The sequence below is a fragment of the Venustampulla echinocandica genome, assembly GCF_003357145.1.
Source record: "Venustampulla echinocandica strain BP 5553 chromosome Unknown scaffold_2, whole genome shotgun sequence".
Lineage (NCBI taxonomy): Eukaryota > Fungi > Ascomycota > Leotiomycetes > Helotiales > Pleuroascaceae > Venustampulla > Venustampulla echinocandica.
Genome location: NW_022474207.1, coordinates 1,277,010 through 1,297,241, shown reverse-complemented (window position 1 = coordinate 1,297,241; position 20,232 = coordinate 1,277,010). Strand labels below are relative to the sequence as shown.

General features: G+C 48.8%; 8 protein-coding genes across 8 annotated transcripts; 3 read left to right on the top strand and 5 right to left on the bottom strand.

Moving 5' to 3' along the window:
- Positions 1–251: 251 nt before the first annotated feature.
- On the top strand, positions 252–2,151 carry BP5553_04783 (uncharacterized protein; the record flags this gene model as incomplete). Its single annotated transcript, XM_032013406.1, has 2 exons — positions 252–387; positions 449–2,151. The coding sequence occupies 2 exons, from the start codon at positions 252–254 to the stop codon at positions 2,149–2,151; spliced, it is 1,839 nt and encodes a 612-aa protein (XP_031870006.1).
- A 1,625-nt stretch (positions 2,152–3,776) lies between these two features.
- Positions 3,777–5,153, bottom strand: BP5553_04782 (RING protein; the record flags this gene model as incomplete). Its single annotated transcript, XM_032013405.1, has 1 exon — positions 3,777–5,153. One exon carries the CDS (start codon positions 5,151–5,153, stop codon positions 3,777–3,779), a length of 1,377 nt encoding a protein of 458 aa, XP_031870005.1.
- Positions 5,154–5,634: 481 nt separating this feature from the next.
- On the top strand, positions 5,635–6,564 carry BP5553_04781 (Snare-domain-containing protein; the record flags this gene model as incomplete). Its single annotated transcript, XM_032013404.1, has 2 exons — positions 5,635–5,831; positions 5,907–6,564. The coding sequence occupies 2 exons, from the start codon at positions 5,635–5,637 to the stop codon at positions 6,562–6,564; spliced, it is 855 nt and encodes a 284-aa protein (XP_031870004.1).
- Positions 6,565–6,968: 404 nt separating this feature from the next.
- BP5553_04780 (Uncharacterized protein) lies at positions 6,969–7,539 on the bottom strand (the record flags this gene model as incomplete). Its single annotated transcript, XM_032013403.1, has 3 exons — positions 6,969–7,055; positions 7,156–7,262; positions 7,428–7,539. 3 exons carry the CDS (start codon positions 7,537–7,539, stop codon positions 6,969–6,971), a joined length of 306 nt encoding a protein of 101 aa, XP_031870003.1.
- A 1,652-nt stretch (positions 7,540–9,191) lies between these two features.
- Positions 9,192–9,761, bottom strand: BP5553_04779 (Uncharacterized protein; the record flags this gene model as incomplete). The annotated part of the gene is made up of 1 exon (XM_032013402.1): positions 9,192–9,761. The coding sequence occupies one exon, from the start codon at positions 9,759–9,761 to the stop codon at positions 9,192–9,194; it is 570 nt and encodes a 189-aa protein (XP_031870002.1).
- Positions 9,762–13,799: 4,038 nt separating this feature from the next.
- On the bottom strand, positions 13,800–14,807 carry BP5553_04778 (uncharacterized protein; the record flags this gene model as incomplete). Its single annotated transcript, XM_032013401.1, has 1 exon — positions 13,800–14,807. One exon carries the CDS (start codon positions 14,805–14,807, stop codon positions 13,800–13,802), a length of 1,008 nt encoding a protein of 335 aa, XP_031870001.1.
- Positions 14,808–15,782: 975 nt separating this feature from the next.
- On the bottom strand, positions 15,783–16,820 carry BP5553_04777 (putative RNA polymerase II holoenzyme cyclin-like subunit; the record flags this gene model as incomplete). The annotated part of the gene is made up of 3 exons (XM_032013400.1): positions 15,783–16,336; positions 16,395–16,604; positions 16,661–16,820. 3 exons carry the CDS (start codon positions 16,818–16,820, stop codon positions 15,783–15,785), a joined length of 924 nt encoding a protein of 307 aa, XP_031870000.1.
- A 670-nt stretch (positions 16,821–17,490) lies between these two features.
- Positions 17,491–19,968, top strand: BP5553_04776 (Mitochondrial carrier; the record flags this gene model as incomplete). Its single annotated transcript, XM_032013399.1, has 10 exons — positions 17,491–17,599; positions 17,683–17,763; positions 17,861–18,042; positions 18,109–18,134; positions 18,295–18,752; positions 18,819–18,889; positions 18,937–19,090; positions 19,138–19,303; positions 19,362–19,397; positions 19,452–19,968. The coding sequence occupies 10 exons, from the start codon at positions 17,491–17,493 to the stop codon at positions 19,966–19,968; spliced, it is 1,800 nt and encodes a 599-aa protein (XP_031869999.1).
- Between the last annotated feature and the right edge of the window lie 264 nt (positions 19,969–20,232).

Here is a 20,232-nt window from a genome sequence, read left to right as displayed (position 1 = left end):
TCAAGGTACAGGCCGAAGCCAGGGCGAGGAATTATCAATGCGGGTCCATGGCTAGAATGAATGAGTGTGAGGTTGTTGGAGTTGGTTGGAACTCGTTTATCTAATCTACTCAGAAATAAAATTTAGGCGTGACGATAACGCACCCCTGACAGCCAAACTACATCCACATGTAGGCTGACGAGACGACTTCGATGTTAATATAAAACGGCTTCAAACTACCAATTTAAAGAAGGCATCACTCCCATAATGTCATGGGCGTCTCTAGTCATGTCTTCAAAGCTCAAGCCTCCACGGCTCGCCCACTTGCGGTAGCAGAGTTCCTAAGCTCTCTATCTAAAATATGCACCACCGCCGAGAGCTCTCATCGGGGGCAGGCGGAGACCTTCGGTCAGTAATCCCAATTTAGCGAAGAGTTTAAGTAGTTTAAGGACTCATATCGTACTATCAGGCCTGGCTATCAGCGGTGGGGTTGACTCAATGGCCCTTGCTACTCTCTGCTCTCAACTCCAATCCACGTATCCCGGCACTGGTCTCCCTCCCTTGGGTTCTCTCCGGAAAATCGACTTTCGGGCTTTTGTAGTGGATCATGGGGTTAGAGCCGGAAGTACTTCTGAGGCAAATTCTGTTGCTAGACTCCTTGAAGGACGAGGTGCGGAAATTGCCTACTTCGGCCAAGCTCTATGGCTAACTAGATATTTAGGCATACAAACGCAGGTGCTGCAGATCAACTGGCCTGGATGTGATAATCCAGCAGATAAGCCTAATTTTGAATCCCTGGCCAGGAAGTATCGCTACCAGATAATGGGCAAAGCCTGTAAAGACTTAGGAATCAGGTCCCTGCTTCTTGCCCATCACGAAGATGATCAGGCGGAAACTATCTTGATGAGGCTGATTAAAGGCCATGGCAGGCTTGGTCTCATGGGTATGAAGGTTGATGGTGGAATTCCAGAATGCTACGGCATACATGGCGTCTATGAGAGTGGAGGGATCCCTATCCAAAGTCCTCTCATTGAACCCCATTCGGAGCATAACGCCCTCGCCTTCCCCCAAAATTCGGAACAGATGAACCTATTTTATCAAGCTCGGTTACCTATAGAGACAGGTGGTATCAAGATTTATCGGCCCTTGCTGAGCGTTGGCAAAGAGAGGTTGATAGCTACCTGCCAGGCTGAGGGAATGGAGTGGTTTGAAGATCATACGAACAAGGACCCGACACTCACGACAAGAAATGCTATCAGGCATATGTACAAATCCTACTACATGCCAGCCGCCTTAACAAAACCTGCTCTCCTCGAGCTATCAGCAAGATGCAGGGCGGTCACCAATTCCGAACTGGAGGTGACGAAACAGTGGCTTGCTCGGTGTGACATACGAACCTTCGACAACCGAACTAGCATCTTGGATATCCGATTTCCAGATCTCAAAACATTTGCAAATACACAGCAGGCGGATGGCCAACTCCTGGCGGCGAACATTATCCGCTATATCGTCATGCTTGTTACACCGGAAGAACATGTATCGCTCTCCTTTCTAAACACCGCCGTAGAACGTGTTTTCCGCGAGGTCATGACAAGTAAAAAAAATCAGCGAAAGCCCCCCATGGCGTTCACAGTGGCCGGGGTTGAATTTCGACCCATTATTGAGGGTGTCTCTCACGCCCGTCACCAGGGCTCGAAGCCCCCTGTAGAAGAGAAGTGCAGATGGCTTATATCCCGGCAGCCATACAACTCCAGCTCAGAAACGCACCCCTCCATCCTCGTCCCTCCACCTCACTCTCCCCTCGAAAATACATGGTCAGAATGGACCCTCTACGACGGACGATACTGGATCCGTATTAAAAACCGCGGCCCAATGCCAGTCCTCGTCCGACCTTTCCGCAAGGAACACCTACATAGATTACTACGTCCCCCCAATTGGATCGGTAAGGGACGAAGGCTAAAGCAGATACTGAAGAGAATTGCACCCGGAGCTTCAAGATGGACGATACCAGCTCTTGTACTTCGAGGAAATGATGCTAAGGAAGTGCCGTTTGCTCTTCCATCCCTAGATTTCCGGGATCCTGACCTGGGGGCCGAGGTGGATTGGGAAATCAGGTATAAGAAACTGTACACTGATGGACTTCCACAGCTTCACTCCACCTTAGAAGTGTAATTAACGGTGGGTGTTGCGAAAACAATTGGACGAACAAGTCTCCTCCTGAAAGCTGTCCAACTGAGCTAGTCGGATATAGCTGGGGGAATTGGAGAATGTATAATAATGGCTATGTCTTGTGATGCTTATCTGTTGTCTCTGAATATAGTCTGTATGTACGTCCAAACTTGTAGCAAATGGTTCCAATAGCTAGTAGGTGCGAAGTTGAGGCATTGGGAGAAAGCGCGGCACGTAATAAAACTCCAGAGAGGAGAAGAGTTAATAAGAAGTTGAGACATTTAGCAAATGTACGGTATCCAACAAAACTTTATTAGGGGATTGCTTAACCCGGTGGCATTTAAGATGTTGGATAAAGACGCGACTTTGGCAATTGTCTCAACTTCTTATCCCTCGCTCCCCTATGCCCGTTGGCCTAAGGAGATCGGTGGTGTGGGAGTAGCAGATTGGTGGGCGGCCTTAGGCCAGCGAGTAACCGTTTGTTGCGCATCGCACATTTGCCTAAGTTACATTTTGATTCCACAACGCAAATATTACATTAAAGGCAAGTTAAGCCTCCTCTAAATAATTATTAGGAGCAGGCTTAACTTGCTTTAAAGCGATATTCGAGATGTGGGATAAGATAGCGGCTTTGGCAAATGTGCGATGTGCAACGAAACTCCACCCGTTGGCCTAATGCCGCGACCCAATGCCTCCCTATAAAGTTTTTGTTGCATATCGCACTTTTGTTCAGATCCTACTCTGATCCCACATCTCAAATCTTCCCTTAAGCCAACTGCAAATAATTATTTGAAGGCTACTTAACTCGCCCTAAGGCGAGACTTGAGATTGTAGAGCAAAACAGTGATATTAGCAAAAGTGCGATGTGCAACGAAACTTTCGTTTTGCCCGTTGCCCTGTCTTTGGTAACTCAACTTGTCACCGCTCTTGTACAGGTAGTTTTGTTGCACATCTCACTCTTGTCTTAAACTACACTTTGATCCCACAACTTAAATCTTCCCTTAAGCCAGCTTCAAATAATTATTTGAGAGTTGCTTAACTCGCTCTAAGTCGAGACTTGAGATTGTAGAGTTAAAATGCGATATTGGCAAAAGTGCGATTTGCAACAAAACTTTCGTTTTGCCAGTCGCCCTTCCCTTGGTGATTCAACTTCTCACCGCATCCTGTATAGGTGGTTTTGTTGCACATCGCACTTTGGTACAGTGTTCTTTATCGCATTTTAGCCAACAAACTTGAATGTCGCCTTAAAGAACACTGTACCAAAGTGCGATGTGCAACAAAACTTCTATAGGAGCGGTGAGAAGTTGAGCCACCAAGAACGGTGCGACGTGTGCGGCAAAACTCTACAATGAGAGTCTCTATACTTGGTATGGCCAGTCTGTGGGGGGGTAGGCCTACATTATCAATGCAGTACTTCTGATAAATTTGATTTCATGTCTCCTATCCTCTATCTAATTCCACGCCCATCTCCAATGCCAGCCTCTCCTTGACGCCTCATTCAAATACAGTGAAAACACCCGCACCGCCTTGAACACCGTATTTAATAATCAGATATAGCCAAAGCTTATTTGAAGTAGCCGTAGGGCAAGCACAGCCAGTCAAGTAAACGCCGCCTATCGTCGAGGGTATCAGAGCTTTGTGATGATATCCCTCGTTAACGAATCGCTCAGCCTCCGACCCATAGACAAGTCACTGCTAGATCCTCCATCCGATCCACCATTCGACGTAGCACCAGGTCCGCCTCCAAAACGCCTTTGGTTCTCTTGCATCCGGAATCTCATCAGCCAGCGAACATGCATACAAGTAACCTGCTGAGTGCTTCTCAATTCAGCAAGCTCGTTCTTGATAGGTAGCGTTTCATTAAAGAGCATCATAGTGCTCTTTGCCTGGAAGTCCGACACCTCGGCGGAGAGCTGGCTAAGTCGTCCTTGTTGGGCTTCGAGCAACGATAAGAGGTATTCGTGGCCCGACTCTAACGCATCTGCGCCTGTTGATTCTGGGAGGTTGGCGAGCGATAGATCCATCATGTCCAGAGGTCTGTCTGAAGCTCTTTGTCCGCCCTCGAGAAATTTGATGCGGCGTTCTTGGAGGTGGTGTGTCTCATTCATAGTGCGCACCTCGCTCCGCAGACTGCGGATTTCCTTCTTCAGGGTTTCCGCCATTTGACCCATCGCCTTGTAGCTACACTCATCTGCATGTAAAGGTAGGTCCTTCCGTTTTGCCTCATCCTGGCAGCCATACTCGGCCCATTTGCAAGGCTGAACAACATCTGGACATTCACCTTCATGCTGTTCCTCCTTGCAACGTAGAATCTCGGCGCTACAGTGCTCACATGCTTTAAGCCGCTCATTGCATGAGTTTTCTCGATGTGCTTCCATATCTATCTCATCGTGAGTTTCCTTACAGTCCGGACAGACCATAGGATAGTGCAAGCAGTCTTCACCGGAAATCTTCCTCTTCACAAGCTTAACACATTCCGCCCCAGGGCACCTGACAACTGCCTCGAGACAATACTTCTCTAAGTGGCTCTCCAGCATCGATCGGGCAAGGACAACTCCACAACAAGGGCATTTGGCCTTCAAAGCATCCAGTTGGTTGAAAATCATTTTCGGTGCCCGGCTAACTGCATCACTAGACAGCGGTAGCCGATCGATAGGACAAAGCTGGCTCTCGGATAGAGCATCGTCAATGCATGGCCGGCAAAATACATGGTCACAGTCTGTCAATACTGGATCCACAAATGGGCACCGACAGATCGGACAGACAAGGTTCTCGTCCACGGTGCCATTATAAGTGATGGCTCGTAGATCGACGGTGTGGCGGAGGTTGAGGTTGAACGTGGGGGGACGTGACTTGTGCAACCCTCTAGAAGAAGGTGATGCAGTGATATTGTCGCCATCGGTGATTGTGTCTGTGTCCAAAGAAACCTCGTCGTCACTGTCAAGTTCCGTGTGGACAGTGTATGGCAGTGAGTGGTCACCTAGCGGATGCCGTGGTGAAGGCATGGTGCCAAGGGGCGAGGCTTGTTTCTCGGGAGCCGCGCCCAAGATTCCTGGCTGGATATTGAACGCTCAGCGACGAGATAATTTCTAGTTTGCAAGGTGGTATCACAAAAGAGTCGATGCTTGAATATGTGTTGCCGTTGTTGTTATCACAATGGATGAGGTTGCCCAGCGTCGGCTCGGCTGCCGACTTGTACAATTGTCGTCCGCTACCCGTGCCAACCCCGGGTATTCTCCGGCCTGTCACCTAATAGTTTATCCTGAGGTTGACGGTTGACGTCTTGCGTCTCGTCCTCGATGGATCGATCCTAGTTGTGTGTTTTGTGTCTCAGTTTCAACCTCGATCCTTCCACGCTGGCCGGTTTGGTTTGTTTATTGATTGCAGATTCTTTGGATGAAATAATATCAGTATCGGAACCGCTCCCCATTCCTCGTGCAATCCTGAGCTAGAACAGCAACAACCCACCAAGGTAGTCTGTTGGCTATGGCGAACCCTAATCAATACTTCCTCCTCGCCGACCACATCAAACTCTCCTTATTAGAGCGGCTACGGGCAATCTCATTAAATATTGAACCGACCTCCCAGGATGGCCATATCTCGCGGTCTCTAGACTCGCTGCGAGAAGGCGTCGAGAATGTCACTAGGGAACGGATCCGCCTACACGACACAGGAGACACCGCGTAAGCAACCCAACCTCACCTCAAGATGATGCCTCGTGGCCGAACTGCAAAGCAAAGCTAACCCGCGACACGCAGGGCATCTCTTGCCCTTCAGGAAACAGAGCGCAATCTCCAGACGCAGTATAATGAGTTAACCGCCCAGTTCCGCGGTACTCCTACCGATACCACCGCCGCTACAATCGCTCATCCAAACGACCCCTCCCTCTCTGCTGACTTCGCGCGAGCCTCCCAGCCACCAAGGGGAACATCAACCTCCTCCCTACTAAAGAAGTCCCTCCGCGGCGCAAGCAGCCCATTAGCAACCGCGTCCCCCAAGTCCGTCCGGTTCTCCGACGCCCCATTAGTAGCAGATGAGGAGGATGAAGCCCGAAACGCCCTCTTCCCCTACCGCGATGACCCAACATCAGGGCCACCCGATCAATCCCATCTCGACAACCAGCAGATCCACGAGTACCACGCCAGAGTGATGGAAGAGCAGGACGAGACGCTGGATCGACTAGGCGAGTCGATTGGGAGACAGAGGGAGCTGAGCATCCAGATCGGCGACGAGCTAGACGAGCATGTACAGATGCTAGATGCTGTTGACGGACATGTGGACCGGCATGCAACAACGCTGAACAAAGCGCGGAAGAACCTAGGAACCGTGGCCAGGAAAGCCCGGGATAACATGCAATTGACAGTAATCTTGATCCTGATCATTATACTAGTCTTGCTGATTATCATCCTTAAGTAAAAAAGGGAGGAAGGAAGGAAGCAGCAGCTTATTTGCGAGCAGGTCTCTGTAACACACCCCCTCCGCCCACCGTGTTATTTACATTTTGCATTTTTTTACGGAGTCTGGAACCATGGGGATCAGCGGGTCTTTGTTGTAACTAATAACCCCCCGAATGCAAAATTAGAGCAGGGCGATGAAATTTATACTGCAAGCTACAAACCATCATCATTATCCCCTATGTGTGTGAGAAATACTGCATCTTGCATTCCAATGCCCATGATATATACACCCTCCTTCCTCCCCAACCCCTAGAACCCCGCTTCATACATCCTACAACCCCTCATCCTGACTCGTCCCACTCCTATCACCCCTAAATCAGCACATAATATCACCAACCTAAGACAGGGTGGACGGGTATCTACCTACTTCCGTGTTTTCTCCGCATATTCCACAGTCCTCTTCTGCAAATCCGCAATGGAGTCGCTCCCTGCGCTGCGATCTGCTTTTACCTATTCCTCGTCCCCATCTATCAGCACACGAAACATTTTACAATCCCCCCCAAATAGTATTCCGGGGGGGTAGACAAGCAAAAAGAAAAGTTAGACATACCGCCTCCTCGCTATTCGTAGCAAGCTCAGGTTTCCAATGGCCTTTTCCCTCCTTCGCCTTTCGCACCGTGTCTTGCTTGTGTTTCTCGTTTTCCTCGGGGCTTGTGTCTAGGGTCCCGTTTGGTTAGCTTATGCTTTTTCATTCCGTGTAGTAGTATTATTGTGTTTCTGAGCTGAAACATATATATATGTAAGGTATATATATCCCATCCCCGGAAACAAGCACTTGAATTCCGTGTTGAGATAGAAAGAAGCAATATAAAGGGTACATACCGCGATCACCCTCCTTCAATTGCCACACGCTGCTACTGGTGAACGCCCGCGCCGTAACGGGGGTGCGAAGGGCCGCGGGGACGAATCGAGAGGTGCGGTAGAGGAGGGACATATTCTGTTTCCTTATTTGCAATCTTTCCGTATATTATCCCTTCAAACCAATTTTACTCTCTCTCTTTCTCAGCGTCTTCTATTCCACTTTCTCTAAATCCTCAACGAACGAGAAAAAATCGTAGGTAATGTAACTTTCTGCAAAGGAATGAAATAATAAGTGCTTTGTTTTTTCGCAGTATACGTAACAAGAATAAAAGGAAAGAGAGAGAGAAAGGGAACTACCTACCGAGGAAGTGGTTTTTTAAAAGACGATGGGTGACTGGTCAATGAACAAGGTTTCGAAGAAGTCTAATTGGGTTTTTTGGCCTGGTATTTAATTTTAATGACCTCAGAGAATTGCTGGAATGGAGACTGGATGGGATATGCGTAGTTTCCCTGTGGGGAAGTAGAGTGATTTCGTTATGACGTAGCGGGACGTAGGTACATACATATCCGAGACCGCATATCCCAGCGGCTTTTTGGGCCAGGGAAAAGTACCCTCCAGGAACGGCAGTGCGCGGTTAACTCGTAATAATGTTTCTGTGCCTTAATATTACTTGGCTCGAAACGAGCACCGGAGGAGAATGTACTGACTATTCGTCAATTCCATCCGTTCTCGGCTCATTCCACGGGGGTCCGAACCGCAGGGTCACCTGTCCCACCTGTCTCACCCATATCATACCACACCGGTCTCACAGTTGCAGTCTAGAACCAAAGGTAAAGATTATGAATATACAATTGAATTGACATTTGACAGCTAGTTTATGCTGAGCATTACTCGTTTCATAAAGAGGGATTTTCCTTATATAAAATCCGTACTAATCCACATATGTATATGCCCCACGAAGACTCTTTGATAAATGAAAAGTTGAGAGACTTGGACCCCGGATCGCCAATAAAACAAGCAAGCACACGCCCCATCCTGCAGACATATATCATCAATATCCCATCCATATATGATACGACATCGATCGATTGGATCGGACAACGCAAATGCACCTGCCAAATCACCCGCTCAGACCTAATAACCAACACCGACAACCCGAAGCGCTCATCATACAAGAAGCGCACCCTGTATTCACACCAACACCCTGCCCGCCTGTTCCCAACAAAGTGGTAAAACCAAGTGGTAATAGTTAAGAGAAATCTTGCCCATTCCTATAAATGTCCGTAGAAACACCTGCAGAGCCCTGTCTCCAAGAGAAAAGGAAATCGTTCTATGTAACTGGTAGTATATCGTTTTGTGAGTGTTTTTTGTTCTTTTCGTAGACCGTGAGGAAGACGCCGCCCCCTGTCCTTGCCCAAATGCAATGCTCGCCCAAAACACCAACGCAGAAATATGCAATGCGCGCTCAAAATCAAGCCATCAAGATGGGAACACCATCTCCTATTGAAAACAGAGGGTATCGATATCGTGATGTTGGGCCGTGGCTGTCGCCGTCTCAAGAATTTGGGGGGGTTATGGATAATTATTTCCCGAGAGAGAGATATTTTGTACAAAGAATTCGTTGAGGTTTGAGGTTGAGGTTGAAGAGTGCCGTAACTGTGGAGTATCGATGCCCGAGAATGGTGCCCGACCAGGATGATGGATGACGAGAATGCGAAAAACAAATCAATGCAATGGGGGAAAGACTAACGCTGCTAACTGGACCGAACAGAAAACAGACACGTCTACCAGCGCCGACCCATTGATTGTTGTTGCATCCTGGCGGGCGACACCGATTGCGGGGGGCTCGACATGCTTATGCCGGTGCTTGGGTTGACGATGGGGATGGCATTACGGATCCGGGTCGCCGCGGGCTGGTGTAGTTTGAGGGCTGCGGGTTGGGTTTGGTATGATGTGGGTATATACGGGTTGGAGTTGGAGTTGAGCGAGAAGGCGGTGTCGGGGGAGACCTGATGGGATTGGGGGCTTGACTCGGGCGAGCCGCTGGACAGCGAGGAGCGGTCCGAGGACGAGGAATGGATGGACATCATGTCGGTCTCGGTCAGCAGGTTGGGGCAGAACTCTAAATCGTCGTCGAGGTCGAAGGATCGGGCTGGCTCGAAGCGTTGGCGGAAATTTATGACTGCGACGGCCTCTTCCTCCTTTCGCACGCTGCGGAACTGCTTGTGGGCGTGGGCGTGTTGTGACAAGCGAGGCGCACGTCGGCCACGGCCATTGTGATGCGCTGGCTGGGCCGACTGGCCGTTGGCAGACGTAGGGTGCTGGTGAGCGTTGTAGTGATAGAAGGACGACATTATCGGTTCATAGACTGCGACTCAACTGGGCGAGAATCTGTATCTGCTGCGCTGTGTTTGCGTCGTTGTGTTGGTGTTGGGGCGGGGGGGGCGGTGTGTGTGGTGTAGCTTGGCTAGGGGGATTGCGACCGGGCGAGAGATAGGATGGTAGGACTCGGAGGATGCGGTCGACAACGAGGGATGGAACTCGAGAGGGTGGTTTATACTAATGGTGGTGTAGTGAAGAGCGATGCAGAGCGATGAAGAGCAATGCGATGTTTGGAGAGACGAAAGGGGGGAGGATGGAGAGCAGCGGTGTTTGATGGAGATGGGATGAGGGATGAGGCTGGAGAAAGAAGTGCAACTTCGGAGGTTGGGGGGTTGGGGGGGAGAAGAAGTTAACGAGGGAGAAGGGCGAAGGCGAAGGCGACCACGGCGACCTGCGCGAACCCAAAGCGAGGGGGAGAAAGCGTGGGCAGCGAGTGGTGGCGAATGCCCGCCAGGCCGTAAGCAGCTAAAACAACTTAAGCGCCTCGGCAGTGCGCCAATCAGGGCGGCCCGCCGTCACACCACGGGGTGGGAATGTACGGGGAACGGCGAAAGTCTCATGGGCGTGTACCTCCGTACTACGGCACCTCGTAGAGCGTGGTACCGTACGTGCTCTATACAGTAGCATTGTACGAAGTACCATTGTAGCATTGTAGCATTGGACCATATTGTCGCTCTTGGCGGTCAGCGACTCAGCGACCCAGAGGCGCCTCAGAGGTTATCCTCTCGCTGCGTTTAACGGGCCTCAACCTCAAACAACCACAGCATCACCCCACTCCACTGCCCTCAACTGGCCCTGAGAACAGCCGCCGGGGTACTCCGTGGTCTCGAAGTCTGTACGCTGGATATAGCACCTCGAGGGGCTGTATCCTGTATCCTGTGTCCTGTATCCTGTCTCCCCCCCAAGCAGACAGCGGAAAGCAGGAGCGCTAGGATCGCCATCTGCATCTGCAGTCTGACAGGGCCGTGTGTGTGGTGGCTGCCTCGAAACCCAGAACCGCTTGGCAGCGTCCAGCAGCGTCCAGCAGCGCCCATCATCGCCCATCACCCATCATCACCCGTCAGCCTGTCACATCATCGCGGGGCCGGAGGACGCTGCAGGCGCAGGCGTAGGCGCAGGACTCGCCGTGTGTCCCTCGGCGGCCATCCCCTTCCCCTTCCCCCCTTCCCAGACACAGAAACAAGAATAAGCTCATCATCATCATCCTTCTTGCTCCTTCGCCGAATCGCCGCACCCCGCCATCTCGCCACCAGGTACGGAATAGGTGCTTCGTACGTAGCACAGTACCTACCTCGGACTTGCCCCGATGGGACGTTGGTTCCCCTCTTGGTGAGCATCGGCCTCTTCTGGCCATTATCATTATTGCTGCAGCATCTATGGCATTGTACAGAGTAAGATTAGTAAAGTACCTAGGTACGAAGTATACTACGAGACTACATCCAGCACATACTACATAGCACTGCTCCACACGACAAACTTGCCGCTTCTCTCACTATCACCATGTCCGGCTTCGCCACCCGTTTTGCACCGATACCTTAGCAACGTGTGCTTGCTATAAAATACAATACCCGGCGCGGTGGCATTCCTGCCCGTTTATAGATTATGATAAAAGAAGCTTAATTGCATATTATCTCGCGCAGGTAGTAGAAAGCCTACTCTACCCCAAAGCGCCCAACTCAACCACGGTTGTCTTGTACCTGGCTTTCGTCGTGGTGTCACCTATTTCTCTATGCTTGATTCTATACTGTTGAGGCTTATAAGCCGCGAATAAGACATAGTGGTAGTAAGAACCTATGTGATATGTTGTGGTGCAAGCGGTTTAATAGAGTCTCTATGCGAATATAGCGTATAGCGGGTGTCACGTGATATTAGTCAACGACTCAATTTTAACCCAACTCGCCCAAGTTCGTAGGTACTTCGTACGAGTAATGAATGATAAGTGTATAGTACCTATAGTAGAGGACTCGGTTTGAAAGACTGGGGTGACAAAGTTTCAGTCTGGACGACAGCCTGTACGGCTCAAACCTTGGCAGTACGTGCCCATCAACAACACCGGTCTCGCTCTTACAGCATGTACATATAGGTACTTTATGAGAATGTGATAATTGTATCAGAATTCTCAATGCTGATAGGCTTTGTTAGCGCGACATCTTGTTAAAAGCCAGTCTATTGTACGTAGTACATTCCAGGCCTTCGCGATCTGTAGCACTCGCCATAACGGCCCATAGTGGCATCGCGACCGCAACCCCACGGCCTTGTTTCAGCAACCCAGAGCGATCTCGCCGGGTGAACTCAGCCTATCATCCAAAGGCCGCCGACTCTATATAAATCCCCTCGCATTGATGGTGCGAAGTACAATCTGCCCACCTCATTGCACAGCCTTGACTTGCTTGATTGCGGACACCACTAATCATGTGCAATTTCGATCGCAGTGCTACTCCATACTATAGTACTGCAGCACTGCGCAGTGCATGCCACGCTTGCCACGCCTGCTCGCACCTGGGGCTGCATCTCCGCCTGCGAGCCTAATTCAAATTTTGCTACTTTCGTAACTTGTTCCATAGTGTGTTGAGGCCTGGTGTTCACACCGCCAGTTTTTGCCCCCGCTCTGCTGCAGCGTGCAAGACATTTTCTGCCATTTTGCAAAATGGCCCGCTATTATTGGAAAGGAAGCCGAGACAGAATAGATGAATCCTTTATCGTGAATCTGGTACTCGGTACGAAGTATGTAGATCTGACATACACCCACCTTGGTGCTGGTGTGCATAAGCAGCACACGGTTCAACCACTTTCACCGGTGCTTGCTCTCCATGTGTTGCTTACTAAACCTCAGGCCGCGATATCCGACACTCGGTCACCGACGACGGGGAATATCGCTGTGCTCGATCCGGCTAAAAAGATGGTTCGAGACCGCATATTATTATTGGGAGTTTGGGACACCATGATTATGGATGCCCGAAAATACCCCCAAACGTTTTATTGGTGCGCCCGTGTACTATGCAGTACTCTACAGAATTTGACTTACTCTGCAGGTCGGACCGTCATGGATCTGGTCATCTTTGCTTATCTCTTCTGATTTGGTGGGAATTCGATTGGAGCGGCCAGGCATGATAAGAACCTTGACTTGGTTAAGCAATATTTCAATTGCTTGTTTTCTTCCTTTTAAGCCTGTCTGTTTCGTGGATCTACCCTGCAAGTCAGATTGTGAGACCCGAGTTCTCCATTTTATATTGGGATTACTAGTCTTACAGCAGTAGTGTTACTGTAAGTTCGGTCTGTTATCATCGTTTTAAGGATATCGATAGGCTCTGACATATCGTTAACCGCCACTAGATCTAGCAGCTTGTTGTAATAAATAAGATTGGACATGCTATTCAATGTCTGCAAGTAACTGAAAAATTAAAGGAATCCTGAAATTATATTAAGTATCTTGGTAGAACCCTTTGGGTGAGGGAACGTTCGGGGGTTTGTGTTTGCTTTTATACTATACCTACTTAGGTATAGAATTATAGATGCGTAAAAGCGAGAAGCAGTTAAACACCGGGATGCAAATTTCAGTTTCAGTTTTCGGTCTCTAATTATGGCGCATTCTTGGGCGAATTTGGTGTAAAACTCTTTTCGCTAGAAATATCAGGCATCTACGGCTATTGCCTATATATATCTCCGATATCGAGCTTCTATACTATTTCTATATACTAATCTAGGTAGTATTGATATCTTAATTTTAGTGAGATATTTATACGACTTGAATATCTTACATTCTAGTAAGATATTCATATAACTTGAATACCTCAATTCTAGTGAGATATTCATATAGCTTGAATACCTCAATTCTAGCGAGATATTCGTGTAACTTGAATACCTCAATTTTAGTAAGATGTTTACACTATATCAGAATTTATATCTATATAATAGCCGTCGGGCCTTACAATACTGGCGAAAAGAGTTTTGCACCAAAGTCGCCCAAGAATGCGCCATATCTAATTTCTATTATTGTAGTGTTATACGCGTTACAAAGCTCTTAGCATATACACTTCCTTCTCAGTCGAATCCGTCGTCTGTAGCCAACTTGATAATTTACAATTGATCTGAACCCCAGTCACCCTCAGCATCGCGTGAATTAATAGGGCTATCTCATCGTCCCAATACCCAGTCGCTCTTGAGAACCACCCTCTTTTAAAGATAAAATCGCCAACGGGACGACATCGTATCTCCCGATAGCCAGGCGGTAAGCATTCCTTAACAAGTGCTGCTATCTCTGGCCGGCCATCAACATCAATTTCGACAATGGTTTGTATTGCCAAGTGCTGACCAAAGCATTGAAGAAATGGCCGAAGCCAATCGATCCAACAATCCACATACTGCTGAGGCATGGGCGCGATGTAATAATGAAGCGTGGGCGCGATGTAAGAATACCTAACTTCTAGGGGTTGTTCTGCCACGATCCGTAATGCCGTTAATTGTGGAAGAAGGGAACACCATAGTGCATCGTCTGGTATCTTCCCTGGCGTGCACGAACTCCCACTGGGTCCTGCGATAAGAATCAAGTGTCGCATCCTTTGTCTATTTGCCTCGGCGAAATTCTTCTTCACGTAATATTCGCCTTCTCCTTGAAGATATAGCTTGAAGATATTATACCCGTATAGGACATCCAGAGCTTCCTCACTAATTTGCTTTGACAGTAGGAAGATAGTGTTCGTGTTCTTGTTTCGATTCCAATAACGGCACGCGAAATCCAGGGTGCAGTCCTCCAAGTTCACCACGTCGCCCTCTGAGCTCAGTGTGTCGTCCTCAGAATTTGAACCGTCATCACTAGAAATCCGGGTATTTTCCAGGTCCACGGTGTGGTTTGATCTCTCGCAAGGCCATTTGATATAGAATTGAGGGCTGCTTACACTGATAACACGCTTTTGTGGAATGCAGTGTTGGTAGATCTGTAGGCGTATTTCAAATGGAAGACGAAGCAAACCAGTGGCGGTTGCATTCGGAGGCGCACAGTTGTTCTCTAGTTTCTCCATACTGGCAAGGGAAACTACCTGGCTCTTTCTGAACCTGTGTAACAATGCGGGTGTGTTGAGATCTTTTATGGCCTTGACAAGCAATAATAAAGGGGTATTATAGTGATATGAATCATACGATGACTGATGTAGAAATAGGTTACGGAGATAGTGCGGGTACCTTGATAGTTGAGACTACCCAAATAAGGGTTTGTTGGTTAGTACGGGTAGGGAAATCGGCTTGTTGCACTAGTTCCATTGTGGTTTATACCCATCCGATCCCTTATCCGTCTAGGGCAACTTGATTCCTACTACGAGTATATCTAAAAAGAATATGCTCGATATATTTCACTAAAAGGCATCTTCAGGTTCCATACAGCGGAGGTGTTTGTCCACAGCTCATATAGTTGGTTTTGCCATTAATCGCCCCATGGCCTTGGTGCCTGGTGCTTGCAGCGACTTGCATAACTCGGCTTGGGAAACTATCTCCCACTTAGGTGAGACTATCTGCTCACAATCTGCCTAGATTTGGGTTGAAAAACATAGATCTAGAAATATTGCCATGAAAATAATGCTTTAGTTGGCTAACAGCTCTCCTGTTGCGAAACTGCTGGCCACGGTTTGAATCTTCGCAATAAGTTCAGATTTATATGTGACTTCCTACGCGATAATGCTCCATCCTCGCATTTCGTTGCCGTAGAATGCCCGTGATTAAGATTTATCCTGGTTGGTACTATCTCCTCGTGGATATTGCATGCAGGCAGCATTGGAGAGACCATGAAGAATAGCTCCCACAAACCTGCAACTAGCACGCCTGGGGAGTTCTGCGCGCTAGAAGGGAGTAGGAAGGATAGTAACAGCACAAATCTGGCAAGACATTCTACGAGGGTGGAATGACCTAGTCCACTAAGCCCTTGGGGATGAGGCCTGGTATCTCGACTGAGGCGATCGCCATCAGTCAGTCCTGGATCTTGGCTGATTATCCCATGCGTCCGTTTATTTGTCCAGTCCACGTGCTTTAACAAATCGATTGATCTGCTCCCTTGTGAGCTTCTCGTTGTATTGTTCTTGCACCTCGTAGAAAGAGATCATCTCCTGGGTACAATCAACAATGCCTTCGATATCGATGTTGCTTTCTGCAAGCCAATTTGCAAGCCGCTGTACTTTTGTCCGTGGTCCTCCAGCTTGCTTTTCTGGAGACCACGACTTGGGTTGACTAACCGCGTTTAGTGCCGCGTGTACTGCGTGTGCCGTGCTATTAGCAGCACCGCTAGCTGATTGGACACCTGTTTGGTTCGGACGAAGTACGAGAGCAAGGAGAATAGCCATAAGAGCAATGATATGTGGTGCGTATAGGAGCGGCAAGTCGGTCATGTAGTGATCATTGATGATCGACCAAGCAAGAGCAGACTCCTCCTGCGTGAGCGAAAATGTTCCCTGAAGGGCAGTCAAGGATCTGTAGGGGTGATGAACAATCATCTGAGAACTCATTTCTGATATGAGAAAAAACTCGCATTCACCAACTTTTGAAGTATCACTGCTGAAGAAATCTGGCCAAATAAGTTAGTCCGGTATTCGTATTCAGGGACAGGAAACGCCAAATAGTACCTGGCCATAATGTCCGGCCCTCGCTCACAACAAGCCTAATATGATGCGGGGATTCTTCCATCTTGCAAGCCAGATAGACTGCAGTAGCAATCACTAAGTATGGATTGGTTCGTCGGATCTCAACCTTCGAATAGAAACGGCGAATATATAATTGGGCTGTTGCCATAGCTTGTTGTCGTACCCCAAGGCGCTTTCCGAGTCGAGCAATTTCTAAAAGCAGAATGAGCCGCAGTACACAGGTATTAGGATAGCAAAGGCAGACTTACGCTGATTAAAATATATGCTGAGATGCCGTAGTTGTGGCAGCGGGTACATCTGTACAAGGTTTGACTCTTCCTCCTCCAGCTTCTTCCTCAGCTCATCCAGCCGCGGTCTCGAGAACTGCCAATGTCGCCGCTGAGTGGATTCCCAGAAGTTGGCAGCCATTATGACAGGTGTTTCGCCTCTTGCGTATGTAACTAAGTCGAGATAAAGGCGGAAGACTGAATTGGGCCAACGAACTGTAGTGGAGCAAACGAGGCTTCAATCTCGTCGATCTCGTTGGGGGCTGAAGGGAAGGGAAGAGGTCAGCGACTCAGGATAGCCGAAGTCTTGAGTTCATCACCCATCCCTGGGCGGCAACACTTCGTACTGCTGTGTATTCGTGCAAGAGAGCATCATGGAAGCCGGCTGTATGGGAGCATGAACAAAACCCCCCAAAAGCCGAACAACGAGGTGACCCAGCCTCCTCGGCTACGATAACCATCATCAGGTCTTATCGAACACTACAGAAACGCTGCCAAATGAACTAGAGCCACGCTCCCGGCTATCCCTGCGACGTAGAGGTGCCAGGTGCATTCGTCAATCTTGGATACTTCGTACCTTGAACGAGATTTATCGACATATATCAGCAACATCTCCCCTCCACCCCCTCAAAACAGCCCTCTGCGAGGCCGGCCGCAGTCTTCGTGCTCTAATTCTATGCCCGAGCTGTGCCATGCCATCCAGTGTACATCCATGATAACCACCAAGTCTCCCCACCATCACATGGCATATTCCCCTCACGATTCCTTCACGGCATGACCCGCAATGAGTAAAGGAAGCTAGGAAAACGAAGATGCTGGTTCCCGAAAGCCAGAATTCGCGCGATGCTCGCATTGAGCAGCTATGGACCAAGCTCGATCCACAGAAAAAGGGCGAACTCGATCTCAATGGCTTGAGAAAGGGTCTGCGCCAAATAGACCACCGCAAGCACACCCATATTAGCCCCTCTTCTTGAATATTTGTGAATGCTAATTACTCCCTACAGCACTGAAAAATGCAACCGATATGCTTAAGGACGTAGTAAAGGCCATGGACAAGAACGGAGATGAGGTTATTCAATATGATGGTATGTCTTGAAATGTGCTTCGATGTTCAGCAGCGGCACCTTCCTATCTGCCACCGGACTTCCAGTGCAAAGGCTAACGTCTTCTCTCCGAAACTAGAGTTCCGCAAGTTCGTTGAGAAAACCGAGAAAGAACTATTTTCCCTCTTCAACTCGATAGACCGTGATCACAATGGGAAGCTGGACAAGGAGGAACTACGCTCTGCGTTCAAAAGAGCTGGGCTGACTGTCCCCAACTCGAAATTGGATCAGTTCTTTGGGGAAATTGACCAAAACCGTGATGTTCGTCTGCTTGCAGCTCATTTTACTGTGTGTCCGGTCCTTTGCTAACTATGATGTTTCCGTCAGGGTTATATAACATTTTCTGAGTGGAGGTAAGCGAAATCATTCTTGCGAGGCTGCTATGGGCGGTGGCTGTTGCGGGTTTTCACCAGAATTCCAGGTTGGGTATTCACTGAAAGTGAAGACCAGTCGCCGCAGCGACGCGTTTGTGTCCTTGACATCAGTTTCACTAACCACTTCACCTTCACACAGAGACTTTCTACTCTTTCTCCCCACGAACACGAACACTCCACAACTGAAGGAGATATTATCCTACTATTCTTCTACGATTACCATCAACTCGGAAGGTGACACAGCTATCAGCGAGGAGACTTTAGAGGGATTAGGTAGAACAACATTTCTTTCAGCTCTATTCGGAAGCATCTTGAGAATCGCAGAAACGCCAAAACCTCTTCGTTCTGTCCCAACAGCAACCTGGCAACCGGAGGCTATCTGGGAAGTCACTTCAGGTACACCAGGAGCAGACGACGATATGTACAAAGTCAATGAAGAGCATCTTTTCGGACCTGGCCCTGAGTCAGAGAGCGACCAGGCAATCCCACGTTCGACCACAAAATCGCCATTTCCGGTAAAACAGCAAGAGCTGGCCGAAGCAACTCTCGAGCTTGACGCGGCCAAGTCCTTCTTGGCGGAGCTCTTACCCGACCCTGGTTAATATTATCTTCTATTTCTCTTGCAGCGTACAAGTCTCGTACTGATACTATGGGTTCTCGTAGGTTATTTCGCTGCCGGTGGTGTTGCTGGAGCAATCTCGCGTACTGCAACTGCACCTCTCGATCGACTCAAGGTATGGCTCCCAGAAAATGGTGTCGCGTTCTTGCTAATATCCTCTAGGTCTACTTAATCGCCAACACCGGACCTGTCAAGACCTCGGTAGACACTCTCAAAACTGGCAATGCGGTGGCAGCAGCAAAGGATCTTGGTAGGCCTTTGCTTGATGCAACCCGAGAGCTATGGAAGGCTGGCGGCATGCGCAGCTTGTTCGCCGGTAAGTCTCACCTGAATCGACTGTTAACCAGTCGCTAATTGGAACAGGTAACGGGTTGAACGTTGTCAAGGTGATGCCTGAGTCGGCGATCAGGTTTGGATCATATGAAGCAGCCAAACGAGCTTTGTCCCGGCTCGAAGGCCATGGTGATCCTCAATGCATTAACCCATACTCTAAATTTGTGGCCGGTGGAATTGGTGGAATGGTCTCGCAGTAGGTCACATCTAGTTTCCACTCCATAAACGTGACATATGCTGATTTTACGGCGCAGGCTTTTTGTCTATCCGATCGACACTCTCAAATTCCGGTAAGCAAGCCTCACGCACTGATATTGAGACATGAAATACTAATCATCTGCCAGAATGCAATGCGAGACTGTAGCTGGTGGACTACATGGAAATGCGCTCATCATTACAACAGCCAAGAAGATGTATCAACAAGGTGGCTTCCGCTCTTCCTACCGTGGCCTAACCATGGGTCTCATCGGCATGTTCCCATACTCAGCCATCGATCTCGGTACATTCGAATTCCTCAAGGGTGTCCTAACTCGCCGCAATGCAAAAATCCTCGGATGCCATGAAGACGATGCCCTTCCAGGATCATTCGCCACGGGCAGTATTGGGGCATTTTCTGGCGCCTTTGGAGCCAGTATTGTGTATCCCATTAACCTCCTGAGAACCCGCCTACAGGCTCAAGGGACTGTCCTGCATCCTCCAACCTACGATGGGATTTGGGATGTTGCGCAGAAGACCGTCAAAAACGAGGGCTTCAAAGGTCTATTTAAGGGCATCACGCCAAATCTCTTGAAGGTCGTGCCAGCTGTCAGCATCACTTATGTGGTTTATGAGAATGCTAAGAAGGTCATGCATCTCAGATGATTAAGTCGCCAAAGGGGTATAGAGGGGAGAGGTGCTATTCAGACCGGCTATATTTCCATTGAGGTACGCCAGAGGTCGTTTGCAGCAAGTCAATTTCGATGTATGCAGCTTCAGAAGCAGCACTCGATAGCACATAAGAGAAGATGCATTAACTGGGCGTTGTATTATTGTATTTATGGTGGATATTGGCGGGCGTTCCAGGATACCCAACCTTGTAGGTTATGATCATAACGATGATGCAGAAAAAAGGTAGATAGTAGCAAC